This window comes from Asterias amurensis, chromosome 14, assembly GCF_032118995.1.
Source record: "Asterias amurensis chromosome 14, ASM3211899v1".
NCBI lineage: Eukaryota > Metazoa > Echinodermata > Asteroidea > Forcipulatida > Asteriidae > Asterias > Asterias amurensis.
Genome location: NC_092661.1, coordinates 17,272,287 through 17,290,560, shown reverse-complemented (window position 1 = coordinate 17,290,560; position 18,274 = coordinate 17,272,287). Strand labels below are relative to the sequence as shown.

At 38.2% G+C, this 18,274-nt stretch overlaps 1 protein-coding gene across 1 annotated transcript in view; it reads left to right on the top strand.

The window, feature by feature from the left end:
* Nucleotides 1-18,274, top strand: part of LOC139947077 (low density lipoprotein receptor adapter protein 1-like) — a 37,243-nt gene that overhangs the window by 8,952 nt on the left and 10,017 nt on the right. The window contains exons 2-5 of the mRNA XM_071944914.1: nucleotides 5,789-5,931; nucleotides 7,465-7,580; nucleotides 16,372-16,489; nucleotides 16,894-17,002. Of these exons, the coding sequence (XP_071801015.1) occupies nucleotides 5,789-5,931; nucleotides 7,465-7,580; nucleotides 16,372-16,489; nucleotides 16,894-17,002 (486 nt within the window). The remainder of the gene's footprint in view (nucleotides 1-5,788; nucleotides 5,932-7,464; nucleotides 7,581-16,371; nucleotides 16,490-16,893; nucleotides 17,003-18,274) is intronic.

The following is an 18,274-nucleotide window of genomic DNA, read 5'->3' as shown; positions in this document are numbered from 1 at the left end:
CTAACTTAAAGCACAAAAGCAGCTTACATGTAGCTTTAAGGCATTTTGATACCTTCTTAAGATCAAGTTTTTGGCCACGACATGAATCCCTACTCACTGTGAATGATATATGTTAAATACAATGAAATGTGTAAAAACGAAGTTAAAGGCAGTGGACACTATTGGTAATTACTCAAAATAATTATTCGCATGAAACCTTTCTTGGTGACAAGTAATGGGGAGAGGTTGGTGGTATAAAACATTGTGAGAAACAGCTCCCTGGAGAAAGAAGTAATTTTCCACGAATTTGATTTCGAGACCTCAAGTTTGATTGCATTCAAATTTTCACAGGTTTGTAATTTTATGTGTATATATGTTGAGATGCACCAACTGTGAGGGCTAGTCTTTGACAATTACCAATAGTGTCCACTGCCTTTAATATTCTTTTATCCCCGAAAAAAAATAAGTTCCAGGATTTGTAATCATAAAGTAGAAAATTGGTTACTGTCAATTTGAAAGTTTTTGAATTGACTGAACCAAACCAGTCCCTCAGACTTGGAGATAAATATATCTGATTTTTGTAAACTGTCAACACCCAAAATTATGGACAATATTTGAAGAGTCCCAAATGACCCAAATTTGCTTGTTTTGTTTGTTGCTATCACAGTAAAGTTGTTCTTTGAACATCAAATTTGTTGAAATTATCACAACTTGGTTGAACTTGATTAGAGGAGAGGACAGGGTTTTCCTCAGGATTTTTTCAGAAGGAGAGGGGTAGGCATTCTGGATGCCAAACTTTGGAAGTTTGGCTAAAGCGTGCTGAGTTGAAATGAGGTTCTCGGAGTGTTTTTGTGCAAAACTTTCTTGTTGAGTTGGTCAACCCATGCATAGGCCATACACACTCAACACTACATACGTCGAGTGTTACTTCGTGAATAACGTCTTGCACCAAGACTATGTTGATCTTGGTCTTTATTTGATTTTAAAAGCCCTAGTACTGTTGGAATAAGATTTGGAACATGTTGGCCTACGGCGCAGTACGGTTGAACTTTTTTATAGAAGAAACGACTACATGAACAGTTGTTGAACCCAGGTAGGGGGTGGGCCCTTTCTGTATGGTTATTGTTAGGTAGTATTAAGGGGGTATGTGTCTTGGCAACGTAAATAAATAATTTGACAACTTGGACCGGACCCACATGTTTTACATTGTACCTTCTTGTGTACTCAGCAAGTTAAAATGAAAGTGAAACTTGAGGAGCAATGCAGTATTCGCATTGCTCTTTGTAAACTGTGATGTCCTTTGTTAACTGAGCAGAGTTCCCTTAACAGCGGAATTCATGATTGGACAAATTAGTTTGCTTTTTAAGGGAAATTGTAAATGCATGTAGCAGGGCTTCAAGTTTACACTGGAACACTGGACTACTAGTATGGCGATAAATTCTTGATGGCGACGTTCATTTCGCAACATAAAAGAAGAGATTAAAGGCCTACTGTATCAAGCTTTGATCCAGTATTTGATCCAGTCCTTCGTTGCCCATCAGCCATGTACAAATTAACTTTGTACTGCGTCTGAAGGTTTTTTGAGTATTGTCTACAGTATTCATGGCATAATGCTCAAATTTTTTTGAGAAGGAAAAAAACCAGATTATAATTCTTCGAAAATTGCATTTGAGTTATTGTCGTGGTTCTTGAAAAGGAATTTGTATGTTAGAATCGGTCAATTTGTAGAAGATGGAAATATAACTGCACTCAGTGGTTCTATTATAAAACCTTGGAGGTAGCTTTATTGTAAATGCTTTTTCAAATGCTTGGTTTCCTCATACCACACTCTGAATACATTGTCATTGAGAAAAGACCAGCCGTCGATTTCGCAAAACTCTTCCTAATTTAGGATTAATCTTATGGGACTTAGGACGAGTTCAGTTCCGTAGCCATAGACGTTATCAGACGCGTTGAGCCCATCCTAATTCAGGACGGGTTACTTGTCTTAACTCGAGATAGGATTAATACTAGCGATTCGTGAAATCGACTGCAGTGCCTTTGAACCATGACGGCGTAGATTACAGAAGTACACAGTAATATCAACACAGTTACTTGTGGATCAATCATAAAAAGGAATGCGGTTGTCAGAATCCGGTCTATTATTAGAAGAGACAAAATAGAATTGCACTCAGGTTCTATTGACAAAACCATGGAGACCTGTTTAGCTAGCTCCATCAGTAGTGTACATTGTAAATGCTTTTCAAATGCTTGGTTTCCTCAATTGTCAGTCCATACTCTATGGTTTCAGGAAAGTTGTCACCATACATCAAGGTCAGATTGTGGCTCTGAGACTTTCTCTTTAGAGTTAACCCACCTGCTAAACAGGTCTCTCAAATGCTCTAAAGAAATGAAAAGGAAAGGATTAAACCACAGGTATTCCAGCCATGCTTGGAATGTGGAGAACACTGGGAAGGCTTTAGCTACTCAGGGTGGAGCTTAGTCTTGGTTACAAGACGTTCTTATTGAGCTTGTAAAATATCTATGGTAATACACAGGCTCTAGTATGCACTACTACAATACACACGTCGCACTATTCCACTGATAGAGGGCATTTGTGTCTTGCCGTGATCCTGTCAGTCTGGAAGTTTTTCAACAGTGCCGGCTGCTATCGTTTGATAAAAATGTGCGTGGCGAGGAGAAGTGGAGCGGGGAATGCGATAATTTGGTGATCGTGAATAACAACGTCTTGCACGAAGACTAGGTAGACCTGGGAAATCAATTTGCAGGCTCTTCTTTCTGATTGAGAAGGAACACCGACAGTAAATCCATCACAGGAGATATGGGTGGGGCAGAGGGACCCCCCCCCCCAGTACTTTAAAACACACTTGCTGAGTTCGGGCAGTTTATTTTTGGATAGTCGAGAACAAGAAGGATCGCTGATATAGCGCCAAGAAAAGCAATTCGGTCGAATTTCGGTAGGAGCCTAGAGTGACTGGTCAAATAAATGTGACTTCATGATATCCAAATTAACAATATTTGTAATTACTCAAAATTATTATTAGCACAGAACTTTACTTGAGTGATGAGTAATGGGGAGAGGTTGATAGTACATGTATAAAACATTGTGGGAAACGGCTCCCTCTGAAGTGACGTACTTTTCGAGAAAGAAGTAATTTTCCATGAGTTTGATTTTGAGACCTCAGATTTAGAACTTGAAGTCTCGAAATCAAGCATCTGAAAGCACACAACTTCGTGTGACAAAGGTGTTTTTTCTTTCATTATTATCTCGGAGCTTCGACCACCAATTGAGCTCAAATTTTCACAGGTTTGTTATTTTATGCACATGTTGAGATACACCAAGTGAGAAGACTGGTCTTTGACAATTACCATTAGTGTCCAGTGCCTTTAAGCGTCCTTTTGCATCTAATTTCCTCAGTCTCTTGAGAAGTGTTGTTCTTGAAACCCACGATGATGGGTGGTGTGTAATCTCATTTTGTGGAGAACAGTGAACTTGGGCCAAGAACATATCGCCCGACTCAACCACTTTTTTCCCTTGCACACGGGAGTAACCCCCCCTTCCCTGTAAATCCTCTAAAGAATTCTTGAGATTCCAAGCACTCAATGCAGACACAATAGGGGGGTTTACTACATGTAGGTATGCAATCATGTCCCAATGTGGACCAACAAATGGGTGGTTGTCCCACAAAAAGTGTGTCTCATGGTACATGTGGTATTTAGTTTGGAGGTAGAATGGTTTGAGGTGTGTGTGTGAGCAGTGTTGATTGCTCCACGGTTGTATGTAGCACGGAGGAATGAGAATTCCCATGGTTGTAGTTAAAACCATCAGAGGTTGGGAGTTCATCAGGCCTGGAATTTCATCTTTTAATGTGTTGAAAGGGCAAGGCCATTTTCATTTTGACATTTGAAAAAAGGACACTTCCATTGGAAAATCTTAAAGTTAAATGGAAACTTTTGAAGGACACCAAGGCCAAGACCAGGGGCCATGGACGGGTGTAAAACAGGCCTGATTGTGATACAACCTCCTTGCCTAGAATCCTTGCCCCCCATCCCCCGATGAACTTGAAAAAAAATCACACTGACTTTAAAGGAACACGTTGCCTTGGATTGGTCGAGTTGGTCTTCGAAAAGCGTCTGAAATGAGAATCCAAATCTTATCAACACCTCCTAAGATTTGGATTCTCATTTCAGACGTTTTTGTCGGCAATGACTTTTCACCCCTGGAGGACTTTTTTGGGGGAAATGATGGGCTGCAATCTGGTGTTCACTTCACCCCATTTCCTTCCTCCTTCATGTCCTACGTGTGAGACCAGTGTGAACAGGATGTAAGAGTTTATGCTGGACGTTGTGTTTTGTTGTACAAATTCATCACATGCCACCCAACCTATAAATGTGCCTTCAAAATGTTTCATGTCCAAAATAGGACATCATCAAGTCAGGTAAACACGGAGCCCTACCCGTTTTGAACTTGCACGCTCATGCTGACCATCCTATATGTAAATTGCCATGTATGCACTGGAAGGCCTAGATACACTTTTGGTTTTGAGTCAGGGCAGGGGTTGTTCAGATGATGTGTAAATTGAGTAATTTTTATGAAGTATTTTTGTTAAGTATGGTCTAAAAATAAGGTTGCCTCAAATTCGATGAGTCTGTGTTTTTGAACTGCTTTAAAATAGCGTCTGAGCTGAAAGTTACACATAAAGAGCTCATTGTTAGCCTGGTGTTGAACTGGAAGATTAACGCTTGCTCGGACTTGCTCAAAGAATGCTGCGAAATCTTTTTCAGCGGAGAAGAGAAGTACAATGGATCGGTAAAAAATCTCTCCGAGTTATTCTTTGTTGACCCTATACATAGAGTGGAGGGCGGAAATGTAACACTTTTTGCGTGACTGCATTTTGTGAAGTTTGTATTTTCTGTGTTGGTAAACAATTTACAATGGTTTACAAATAACTTTTTGACGTTACAGTAGGTGAAGTTTGCGGTATGTGTAAATCTCTTTGGAGTAGTGTTTGTTCTGAAACGAACCAGTGGTTCCAAAACTTTTTTCATGTTCTTTGTAAACTTTTGACGTCAACTTTACTGTGAGTTTTTACGGGGCTTACAACTCCATTTAAAATGTATTCATTTGTTCGAGTTGAAAGGAGACAGAACTCCTAACAGGTTTTGAAGCATGTATACATCTTGTAAAATCTATGCAGTACATTTGAAATCTATATAGAAGAGTTTGCGGTAACACCATGTTATAACAATCTCTAAATGAGTTGGGGTGGTTCTGAAAAGAACTGTTGGGTTTAAGACGATCAGAGCATACTGATCGAAACGTCGAGTTAACCCAACGTTTCTTTTCAGAACCACCCCAACTCATTTAGAGATTGTTATTACATGGTGTTACCGCAAACTCTTCTATGTCTTATCTCCACCATGCAAAGTTTCAAATCCTACATTTGAAATCAGTAAAATAAATGGTGAGATCACTTTTGATGAGAATTTGTACTGGACCTTTTGGCCTTTTAACCGGCATTTGGCCAGCAGACCGCTGTTACGTAGAACGCTGTAACCATGTTGGTGAGAAGTACCATGCTGTCCTCCTGTTTTGAAAAACATTTTCCAAAGAAAACGTTTTTGAAAGAAATACCCCAAGAACATCTTCAGAACATTTCAAAAAATAAAAGTCTCTTTCGAAAATGGTTCGCTTTCGAGAAAGACTCTGCTAGGATCGAAACATCATTACGGTGGTAAGCAGTTTACAATCAGCTAATTTTATTCTTGTGAAAAATGTGTTGGTGTAATTTCTTTTCTGCTTTTTCAGAGTTCCAAGATGACTGGGAGCGATCGAAGGAACCTGTGTTGGAAGGAGTGACATTTTACGCCAAGTACCTTGGCATGTGTCTGGTGGACCTACCCAATGATGAGGCACACACAACAGACGCTGTCAAGAGGATATTGCATAATGTAAGTTGCTCGCTTTTTGTGGCGTGTCGTGGCTTAGCGGTTATTAAGAGCATCGCACTCAAGCTCTGGTGTTTCTGATCAGCAGAGTTTTGGTCGAATCCGAGATGGATTAGGCCTGGGCGACTAGTTAAGTTTGTACTACTTGACAAGTCGAGCCTCAAATAGTCGTGACTTTGTTGAGACTACTCGTGACCAATGAATTCCCAAAATGCATTGCGGCATATTGTTTGCCACAGGCGCAATACAGTATAGTAAAGTTCACGTAGGAGGGATTGAAGGATTGTGTAACTGATGTCTGATTGTGTTTGGTAAGTAAATTGTGTTGTCGTGAATAGTTGTGAGCGACACAATTGGTTCACGAAATGAAGTCATTTGAATAATTTTCAAAATCAATATTCATTTCCCTACCCCCCACCCCCAGACTGATAAGTCCGTTTCCAGAACTTTCCACATGTACCATAGTGCCCACCTAGAACTCTCCCATTCTCACACTGTGTGCAGATACAATGTACACATTAATATGCAAAGTCAGGCTCACCACGATGAGTCAAACTTCTAATGCTCTTTAGAGCTTGCAGTTAAGATTTGAAGAGTCCAGTGTCATCCCTATGAGTCACATACTAATACATGTTCTACACACCTTCCATTCTCAAGTTCAATCTATACAACTGCTCTAGTAAATGTACGCCAGCAGGCCTAGAATTTCACGGAGGCCACAGAGGCTATGACCTCCGTTGCCCTTGTCATGGCCTTGGTGCCCTTTCAAAAATCCCCATAGACTTGAAGATTTTCCAATGGGAGTGCCCTTTTCAAAATGAAAACGGCCTTGCCCTCTCAGAGATGAAAGTCCAGGGCTGTGCCAGGGCTCAAAACTTTCATTGGACCAGAGAATTTGTTACAAGACTTGAATATAAACATAAGTGAGAAGAACAATCTACACAATTTCGAGCTGCTTTTGGAAAAAGTAAAGAAAAAAGAGTAATAAAAATAATTATTTCACTTTTCTTACCGGTAATTCTTCAATACTCAAAGAAATTGAAACGTATCTGTATTTATCAGTTGCAATAAGAAATCTAGTGAGTTGTTTTCATTCAAAAACACCAGACTGCCGGAGTTGTATGGTTGTAAATGTAAGTTTACTGGCCCGAGGCTATTGCTTCATCCTTCGGATGGGACGTAAAGCCGTTGGTCCCATGTGTTGTGTAACGCATGTAAACGAACCCAGTGCACTTTTCGATAAGAGAAGGGGTTCGCCCGTTCTGTATGCGCCGTAGCACCATGTAAATCCTTATAAGGTACTAAATAATTGGGTCTCAAAATTCATCACTGCAATTACCCATCTTTATGAAAGTTTGTAAATATACTCAGCGCCTTGAGTACCTTGTTTGGTAGATACGTGCGCTATATAAGATTTAGATACTGTTGTTACTATTTTGTGTTCTGGTGAATAAAAGAATATTGCTTTTCAAAATGCTTGTTGAGATTAAAAGTTTCTTTTCTAACAAACATTTAATTTCTGTCTCTCTATTTCAGGCAAAATACAGCAACAAGATGTTATTCAAGAAGGTGTCCCTAACCGTCACGCCGAAAGCAATCATCCAGACAAACTTGGAGAGGCCGGAAGATGTACAAGAAGTTTCTATACACAGGTAGCCTACCATTGTAGAAATAATTGAAGAAATATGAAGACATGGTTCCCCTGCTCCTTCAAACTTAAAACATTAATATTATTTATTTGGCGTTAATCAAAAGAACAATACAAAACACAGGAAAAAACAAAACAAAACAGCAAGAACAATAAATCACTGGCACATGTCTAGAATTAAAAAAGTTAATTAAGTAACTATGACTCGGAAGCTTGTTTTAAAAGTCCAATGCCACTGGCTACATTATAATATACAAGATATCTAAGAAAGCCAAGATTAACAAAAAAAAACAACAATAAAATGTTTGTATTGTAAAAACACAAAGGAAAAACATAAGTCATCTTAGACATTACAAATGTCAAACAGCCAGTAGCATTGGCGAAAAGTAAAAACAGTTACTATAGTACTGAAAATAAGTACTGTAAAGACCATTGTGTTGTACATGTATGCACAGATAGTGCTATTAAAGATCATGGTGCAAACAAACATGTATACAGTAGACATTAACAACCTTAGCCAGCCAGTAGCATTGGCGAAAGTTAAAAGGTACTATAATTTTACTGACAATAAATACAAGTATCTCAACATTTATGCGCAAAATAACAAACCTGCGAATATTTGAACTCAATCGGTCATCGAAGTTGCGAGATAATAATGGAAGAAAAAACACCCAGGTCACACGAAGTGTTGTGTGCTTTCAGATGCTTGATTTCAGTACCTCAAAATCTGCTTCTGAGGTCTCGAAATCAAATTCAGTTATTTTAGTGAAAAATTACTTCTTTTACGAAAACTACGTTACTTCAGAGGGAGCTGTTTCTCACAATGTTTTATACTACATGTATCAACAGCTCTCTATTGCTTGTTACCAAGTAAGTTTTAATGCTAGCAATTATTTTGAGTAATTTACCAATATGTAGATTCCAGTGCCTTTAAGATCATGGTGTAAAGAAAACTAGGCCTCTGATGTTTCCTCCCATATTCCATCTAGGATGTCTGAGCTGTTTTCTCAGTCATCTCAATTCGCAGATGCCCTAGTCGGACAAGGGACGAGGGACATGGTGCCTCGTGCCACTTATTGATTGACCGCTGCATGAACCCTCTAGAAGATGGAGTTCACGCAGCGTTCACTCTTTGTTATGAATGATATGCATCAGGCGTTGCACTACTTTAAAAGCGTACATTATGCTGAAGTATCACGCTTGCTTTAGTAAGGAAAAGGGTAGCACAATCAGAAAAAGCGCAGGGGTCCAAGGACATAATTGTGCTCCTGCTTGCAAGCTCAGGGACAAAGACAGAAAAATACTGGGTTGGGTAATTTTGTTGAGTCAAGGGAAGCAGAAGGGCTACAATGAGTGTTTGTCCCTTTAACGGCACTGGATACTATTGGTTGTTTATTTAAAATAATTTTATAGCATAAAAACTAACTTGGTTACAAGCAATGGAGAGCTGTATAAAACATTGTGAGAAACGACCCCCCTCTGAGTAACATTTCTCACTCAAATATTTAAAGACTTCAGGCCTGAAGCCTTTTTAAACATCCAAAAGCACACAATTTGTGCAACATCAACCACAGAGTATGACTTAGCAAACGAAATCATGCAAACTTTTTAGCGATAACTAGTGAATAAATTGACAAAGGTGACTAGCCCATCTTGGAGACCGAACACACTCCACTATTGATGAGAGCGATTAGGCAGTTTTCAATTGACAAGGGTGACTAGCCCATCTTGGAGACCGAACACACTCCACTATTGATGAGAGCGATTAGGCAGTTTTAAATTGACAAGGGTGACTAGCCCATCTTGGAGACCGAACACGCTCCACTATTGATGAGAGATCGATGAGGCAGTTTTTCGCGGGCATATTGGCATATGACGATCACAGGTTCGATTTTCAACTCAACCTAATATGGTTCTCTTTTATTCAGTATGTGATCTTCTGTTCTATGATGTAAAGCAGAACAGGTCATTGTACAGTCAGGGGCTAACCTGGTCCGTCCCTTTTTTCAACTCGACCTACTTTCTAAATGGATTGTTCTCTTTTATAAACAGTTATTTTAACACACATTATGTGATATACATATATGTTTTATAATGTAAAGCAGGCAGGTCATTGTACCATACAGTTAAGCAACAGAACAGGGGGGCGGAACTGGTCCCTATTTTCAACTCGACCTTCTTTCTAAACAGATTGATCTCTTTTAACACTAAACCATGTACGGTACTTGTTTACTTGTTTTATAACACGTGATCACATGCTTTATGATTTAAAGCAGGACAGGTCACTGAACCATACAGCAAGGGACAGAACAGTGGTTTGAACTGGTCCCTATTTTCCCCTTGATGTCTGCTGACTATGCACTTCACTCAGCTTGTACCATAATGCTCTTGAAAGCACATTGCTTTTTTGCACCAGGTCCCCATCAGGGACCCTGGTGCCCAGTAACCCAATACCCCAATCACTCATACACATTACCATCACACCACTCCAGTCACAACATGACCTGCTTTCAACAGTTCAACATAAACTTGCTCTAGTCCCCCTTAGTGTGCTGCATTGTACACCAGGTTCCTCTACCTCATTTTCAAACCAGGTTTAAGTCCCGCTCTTTTCATAAGTAGGAAAACATGGTTTGAGTTTCAACCAGGACAAACAGTGGAATTCATTCCCTAATTTCCTGAACGTTACACGAATCGGAGAATTAAAACAACATGTGAACTTTGTCTTCGGCTACATGTACCATTGACTGTAGATTACATCAGAGAATGATTAGTGCTTTATAGGTGCAAGGAGCCATAACTGCTTAAATTGAGAAATGTTGTGTGTGTTTGTGTGTTTTGTGTTTTGCTTTAACGTTATCGAGGGCAGTTTAACTGCAGGCCTGGGGCCAATTTCATAGAGCTGCTTAAGCAAAAAATTTGCTTAAGCACGAAAATAGCTCGCTTGTTTTACACGTATTACTGGCAAAAATTTCATGCCATATACATTGCTTGTAACTGGTATTTAGCTGTTGTTTACTTAGCATAACAATTGAGTGGAGTCTTGGCCGGTAATCTGATTTTACTAAGCAAGGATTTTTTTGCTTAAGCAGAATTTTGTGCTTAAGCAGCTCTATGAAATTGGGCCCAGGAATTACATGCAAGCCACGCCCCTGGTCTTGGCCTTTGGGACCCCTTCAAAAGCTCTTCTATTGACTTTAAAGCCGTGTTCGCATTGGACTAATGATTTACCGAGACAGTGGTTAACATTCCAAAAAGGGGAAACTTACCAGCGTCCGCACTTGGATTAATGACGTGGGTAAACTACATATAACCGACACGATCGGTAAAACACATACCGACTAACTTAAGACAAAGGATAATAAATGTTGGTGATCTCCCATCCAGTGACGTTGTGTCTGTTGACTTGTAGTACATTGAAAAATGTATTGTATTAATACGATTCCAATTATTGTAACTGTGCTGTACTATTTCCACCGTTGTTATTATAAACATTGTGTGGATGGGAAATAGTTTAACCAGGAAATATGACCCTTTAAGACCAAGTTGGTCTGTAGTGAACAAAAATATTTTCGAGATTTAGGATATTGTTGCGGTATGGAAGTGCCCTTTGCAGAATGAAAATGGCCTTGCCCTCTCAAAGATGAAATTCCGGGCCTGCCATAAAATGTCCGAACTAGAAAAACTTGCCAACAAACATCATTTTGAAACTCAGACTCGTTGTTTTTGTGACACACTTCCTGCAGTGTTTCCTCACTCTACATGTAGATCTGTTTCATTTTGGATGATTCATGTGGACATGTTAAAACCCTAAATCAGGGCCGAATTTCATAGAGCTGCTAAGCACAAAAATTTGCTAAGCATGAAATTTCTTTTTTGATAAAAACAAGATTACCAACCAAATTTCCACATGATTTTCAGGATGTAAGCAAACAACAGCTGAATACCAGTAATAAGCAATTTATGCAACAAATAGAAATTTGGTTGGTAATCCTGCTTTTATCAATGAAGAAATTTCATGCTTAGCAATGAAGAAATTTCATGCTTAGCAATGAAGAAATTTCATGCTTAGCAATGAAGAAATTTCATGCTTAGCAAATTTTTGGTTTAAAGCAGCTCTATGAAATTTGGCCCAGGTGTACATGTGTATGGTTTACATTGTACAGTGTAAAAGCAAAAAATAGTGGCGTGAAATTTTACCCTTGCAGAGTCTTTCTCAAAGTCTTTCTCCTTTTTTTATTTGAAAGTATGCTTGAAAAGTCCTCAATTTTTAATGAGAGCCCAATCGATACACACATTATGTGTGACAACTCCTGCCCATCAAAAAAACATGCACACTCCTTTCCCAGGTAACCCAAACCACATAAATCATGTAGGCTACCGTCCCCATGGAGGTAGAATTCTACTTACATGCTGTCCCCTAACCCATGCATGCCTACATCCCTTATTTGTGCCCCCCCTTTTCCAAAGTGTAAACTCAGACAGCACAGATCTTCTTTCAGTATGTCCAGTGCAGTCCCTGGTACATCCTGTGCACTTTCTATGGTGGGAATTTCCAAACAATGACCTACATTTATCAAGAAGGTCATCCCGTGGCTGGGAGCTGAATGAAGTCTATTGCATATTGAAGGCAGGGTGTGTCTTAATTACTGCACAGAGCACTGGAGGGCTGTTTATAAAACTTTGCTAGAAAATGGACCACTTTGAAGTACATGTAATACATGGGAAAGAGGTAAATTTTTCACCAATATTGAATCCCTGAATTCTGAAAGCACTTTCATTATTTTCTTGGATGACTTATAAAAATTTTGCAGATTTTGTTTAATTAAGCCTGGTTCATACACTATTACCTGCGAATGCGAAACAAATTTTTATGACACAAATTCGCAACAAATAATTCGCAGCAGTTCACTTGTGTTCAACTCCTGCGAAACATTTGCTGCGAAAACCAGGCTGTGACATCAAAATTTGGTTCTTATTTGCGTTTGCGAAAGCAGTAGGTTTGATCCAGGCTTTATGGTGAGAATTGGGATCCATCAAGTTAGGATGACCCGATCGTTGACAACTATAAAATGTTCACCTTGCCCTTTAAAGCCATAGACACTTTCAGTAAACAGTGTTGTCCAAAGGCCCACACTTTGTGTATACAACTTATACATCATATTTAACAAACCTGTGAAAAATTAGGCTCAATCCGTCATCGGAGTCGAGAGAAAATAACAGGAAAACCCACTCTTGTTTTTTGCACAATTCGCCGTGTCATGACATGTGTTAAAGGAACACGTTGCCTTGGATCGGACGAGTTGGCAAAACAAAAGCGTTTGTAACCGTTTTTTATAAAATGCATATGGTTGGAAAGATGTTTTAAAAGTAGAATACAATGATCCACACAAGTTTGCCTCGAAATTGCGTGGTTTTCCTTCTACTGTGCGAACTAACATGGTCGGCCATTTATGGGAGTCAAAATTTTGACCCCCATAAATGGCCGACGTGTTAGTCGACGAGGTAAAAGGAAAACCACGCAATTTCGAGGCATGTTTGTGTGGATCATTGTATTCTACTTTTACAACATCTTTCTACCCATGTGTATTTTATAAAAAACGGTTACAAACGCTTTTCAAAGACCAACTCGACCGATCCAAGGCAACGTGTTCCTTTAACTGTAAATCCGTATGTCTCGATATGGGCAATTCCATCAAAAAGTGTCCTCGTCCCAAAAAATTGAAGTCAAATTTGTGGATTTAAATTTAAAGTAGCAAGAAAGAGTGATACCTAGTGATTTCAAATCTATGTTTGTTTCATTTTTTTCCCTTGGTTTTCCATGTTTTTTATCGTTTATTAAAAAAGTTTTTTTTGAGCCAAATTCATGATTTTTGGGAAACGTTTGGCACAATTGTCTAAAATGCCCTCCTGGTTACATTTTAGATGATATTTCAATTATTCTTGGCTTAAAACATATAACTGGTGGTAAGTGTTCACAATTTTAAAGAAACTTCATTGTCAATTTATTCACAGGGTGCTGCCACTCGTTTTAATTAGCCCTTAATTACCAATTATGAAATGTAATGTCCATGACATTATATGGTGTTTAATTTTATATTTTAAAGCCAGTAAGAGATATTTTCATGAGACTTCATACGCAAAGCTAGTTTTTAGGGGCTAATCCTAAAATGCAAGAAAATTAATAAAAAATTAATTACAACTGTGCTAACGAGCGTCATGGACATTACATTTAGCGTCATGGACATTACGTCATGGACATTACATGTCACATGAAACTTACCTTTTTGAAGGTAAATGCTACAATTTATCAATTGGACCTACTGTAGGTAAACCTGGACTAGTCAAAGAGAACATTTGTCATAGACCTCATCAGAAATTTACTTCAAGCTCTTTTTTAGCAGCGCGTTTAGTGGCAACATTCGTGCACAGATTCTACAAACTGACAGCTCAATTCCGAGATTTTCAGGTGAGTTTTCTCATGGAACTGTTCTTTCCTAAAAACATTCAAGTGACATTGAAATGTATGTGAACTGTTGGTGAGACATGTTTAGATGAATGTAGGACATTATAAACAGACTTTATCATCAAAGAAGATTTCTCAAGGCCTAGGCGTAGTGCAGATTTGTACACATCTACGGATAGCTTGGATACAAAGACGTCATACATAAAGTAATTTTTTATTTTTACATAATTTCAGAATGGCTAAGACTTGAGTACAGAGGCAGAAAAAGTATAGAGAGAAAACAAGACAAACCATGGAAACATGATTGTGATAAACAAAGCCCCATGCAGCCAATCTTTCCTTCATTTGTTGTTCTCTGTTCTTGTTTTGCATGTCGATCTAGGTGGAACGTGTAGAGGATGACCTCAATGACTGTCTCGTATTTGGAAAACTAAGGAAGCATCTACGTTTGACCTGTTCCTCCCAAGAAGTCCTCCCAACTCATTTTAATTGATCTTCTGGGAGTTGTTCACCCAGTCTTGAACATAGCAGTATCCAGATCAACTTTGAAAATTACAGAAACCTTTGATGTTTAATTTCCATTTACATAAAATGTTGACGCAAGATGTTCAGTATATTACTCAAGATGAACAATTACCATGTGAGAAACACATAAAAGGGAATTATGTTAAAGATAATTAGAAAAAAAGGTTACTTCATGTATACCTACATCTCTGGTCTATCATAACTACTCCAAGGCAGAAGCCAGCCTGGTTGGATGTGGACGGAAAGTGCAAAAAGGGGACTTACCGAGGGGCGGGGTTTAAGTGAGATTCTGGGGGAGGTTTGGTTCTTAAAAATGTTTGGAAGAGGTTAAACATTAAGATAGGGACATTCATTATAGTTTAAAACCCATATTAAGAGCAAGGCAGCGCATGGGTTTACAAATTCAGGGTAAAAGCATGATGCATCATTTTACAAGTTTGACGTAATGTCCATGACGCTAAAAATAACCCAAAATGTAATGTCCATGACGCTCTGTTAAGATGTGTAACAAGAAAGTTGACAGGTTTTCTTAAAAATATTATCAATGTTCATGTTAACTACTTCCCTGTTTAGCAAATAAAAAGGTATTCTAAAAATTTTGAACTTTAACTTCACAGAGTTTTGGAATTGAGTGTGTTGTACCCAAAACCCACTTCCGTTTTTCGTAATGTCCATGACGCTCGTTAGCTGTGCTCTGACTCCTTAATTAGTTTGATTTTTTCCAAATACATAGTATCATTTGACTTACTAGGACACAAGATACTAGTATCAAGCACAAAACTATAAATCAAAGCTACTTGGTGTGTTTAACTGACCAACAAAGTTCTAAAAATGTCTCAAAACGTAATGTCCATGACGTGGAATTGCCCATATCGAGAATTGATAATTGTTTCAATGTTTTCTCAAAAAGTAAAGCATTTCATGTACGTGTAATAATTGCCATTACCATTCTGTAAACCCTGTAAGTTATTTGTAAATCTGTGACCCTTTTTTTTTTTTTTCTGTTCCGAAAGTGTTTAATGGCTTTAACTGGTTTGCTACACAGCTTAAAAGTACTGTCAGAATAGTACACATATGTTGTTACATTTGCACTACTGTGTCACATCTGGGCTGGCGCTACTAATTGCTGCAAATGTGTAGAGTTTCCTGCGTAGTCTTTTAAGTACTTGAACGTTTCGAATATCAGACACTTTAAATGACTTCTGAGTGCACGCTCTCTCTCTCTTTCTAAAATAAACCAAGATTTAATAAATAAAGGCAGCATATGTTTGTTTGTTTTATTGCCATCTCTGCACAACAGACTTGAAAACACATCAAATAACAACAGAATGTGATAATATTTAATATGATTTTAATTGATTTTAATTGATTTGATTTGATTTGGTTTGATTTGATTTGAAATGGGTTATTTAAAGTGAAGACTATCGCAGCCAAAGGCCAAACTGCAGCCAAATTACAAAGAGATTAAGTATAAAAATTTCAAAAAGTTAAACATACAAGATGTTCGCCATTCACCGTTGAACTGTGGTTAATTAAAAATTGTAAAAAATTACCTTCAATTTGGAAATGTGAAAATGTAGCAGGAAATATACTTAATATAAATTTTTCTTTCGGCATTGAATCCTCAAAATAATATTAAAATAAAAATGTTTCACTTTCCATTCAAAAATTATCACACCCACGTGCCAAATAAAAACAATTAATTTGATAGCCAACATCTGGCTTTTTATTTTATTATTAATTTTTTTTTTTTTGTTAACTAAAATTAATGCAGTTATATTACTTTGTGATTCCTCCCACACAGAGTGTCGTACTGTGCAGCTGATAAGACTAGCGATAATAAAGTATTTGCGTACATCGCTAACAACAGCATCAATGAGGCATTGGAGTGCCACGCTTACCTCTGCTCCAAACGAAAAATTGTAAGTTGAGATGGAAACCCTCAAAATTTCCTTTTACGTCATGGCACACTTATGTGGAGACAAATTTTGTTACTCCAGGAAATGACCGACCGAATATCGACAACTCTTGTCTAAAGACCGGTTCATACTTCCTGTGAATGCGATTTGATTTTTGACGTCACATGGCGGTTTTTGCTGCGTATATTTCGCAGGAGTTGAGCACATTTCAACTGACGTCAAAATTTGTATCGCATTTGCAGACGGTATGTTCGTTGGCGTTTGTTCATATCCAGATCTTAGTATATTTGTCTTTGTTCAACACAAAGTAATAATAAAGGTACCAACAAGAGCAGCAACCTCTACACAAGTACAGACAGATTCTCACACACCATTTCATTGTTTTGTTTTGGGTTGTTAATTTTTAGGCAGAAGCATTGACCCTGACGGTCGCTCAAGCGTTCAACATCGCCTTTGAGCTGTGGGAGGACCATGATGAGGGTAACGTTTCAGACGACAGCAAGGATCCTCTACCAGGTTGGTCATTAAAAGCTAGTCCCATCCCACCCCATCTGGGGCACCCGCCAGATGCCCACCCACATCCCCATTAGACGCCCACCACAGTACACGCCCACGGAATAAACAGAAGTGCGGGCGTTTGCATATGGTGGATTGTGGTTCAGACAGGATGTTGTTAACCGTGTTTGAATTAATTAGCATAAATGATAATTAATGGGAAATTTCCCACAAACTTGGTCTTAATGGGTTTCCTTTTTAAAAGAGACGCAGTGGTGTTAAATAATAAGGTTTGTGGTAAAACCGTAGCCATGACATCTATCTCTGTTATAAGTTGTGAGCCGCTGTTGTGTCAACTCAAAGTTTTGATATACTCTGATCATCTTCAAGATGGACTGGACTTTGATGGTGCAGGCTGTATAAGTACTATAGATAATGGCATTGTAATAACAATGATTTTTAGAGCGCCTTATGCAAGCCTCAATTTCGCTTTACAGTAAAACAATAAGTAAAACCTCAAATTACAATTTAGGTGAGATGGGTGAATTTAAGGCAAAAAGCAATGGTAATAAACACACTAAAAATACCTAATATTATCTAGAACGTAAACTTTAAAAAACAAAGACAGAGAAACCAAATGTCAAAAAGGGATCAAAAGGGGATAGAGAGAATAACAGGCATAACATTATTTCTCAAGATTTGGTCTGATTTCAGGATTTTCTCAAAAACATCCTTGAGCCTTCAAATTTGTTTTGAAAAAATTAAAGGATTCACTTCAGGGAGAAAGAAATAGTCCACAATGTGTCCAAACCTGTAGTTTTGTATTTTCTGCTGATGCACAAAGTCTGTAAACCTCCTGAATTGTATAATCTGTGAAGTTCTGGGTAGAACTAAATTACTTTATTTTGTTGTTTTCTTTCAAATGGAACATATTTGGTAATTGTCAAAGACCAGTCTTCTCACTTGGTGTATCCCAACATAAGCATAAAATAACAAGCCTGTGAAAATTTGAGCCAAAATGATCATCGAAATTGCGAGAAAATGATGAGAGAAAAAACACCCTTGTTTGACGAATTTGTGTGCTTTCAGATAGGAATAAAAGACTTCTGGCTAGAAGTCTTTTACTATTTTAGTGAGAAATTTCCTCTTTCTCAAAATCTATGCTACTTCAGAGGGAGCTGTTTCTCACAGTGTTTTATACTGTCAACAGCTCTCCAATGCTCGTTACCAAGTCAGTTTTTAAGTTAATATTTGTTTTTAGTAATTACCAATCGTGTACATGTACCTTCCCTT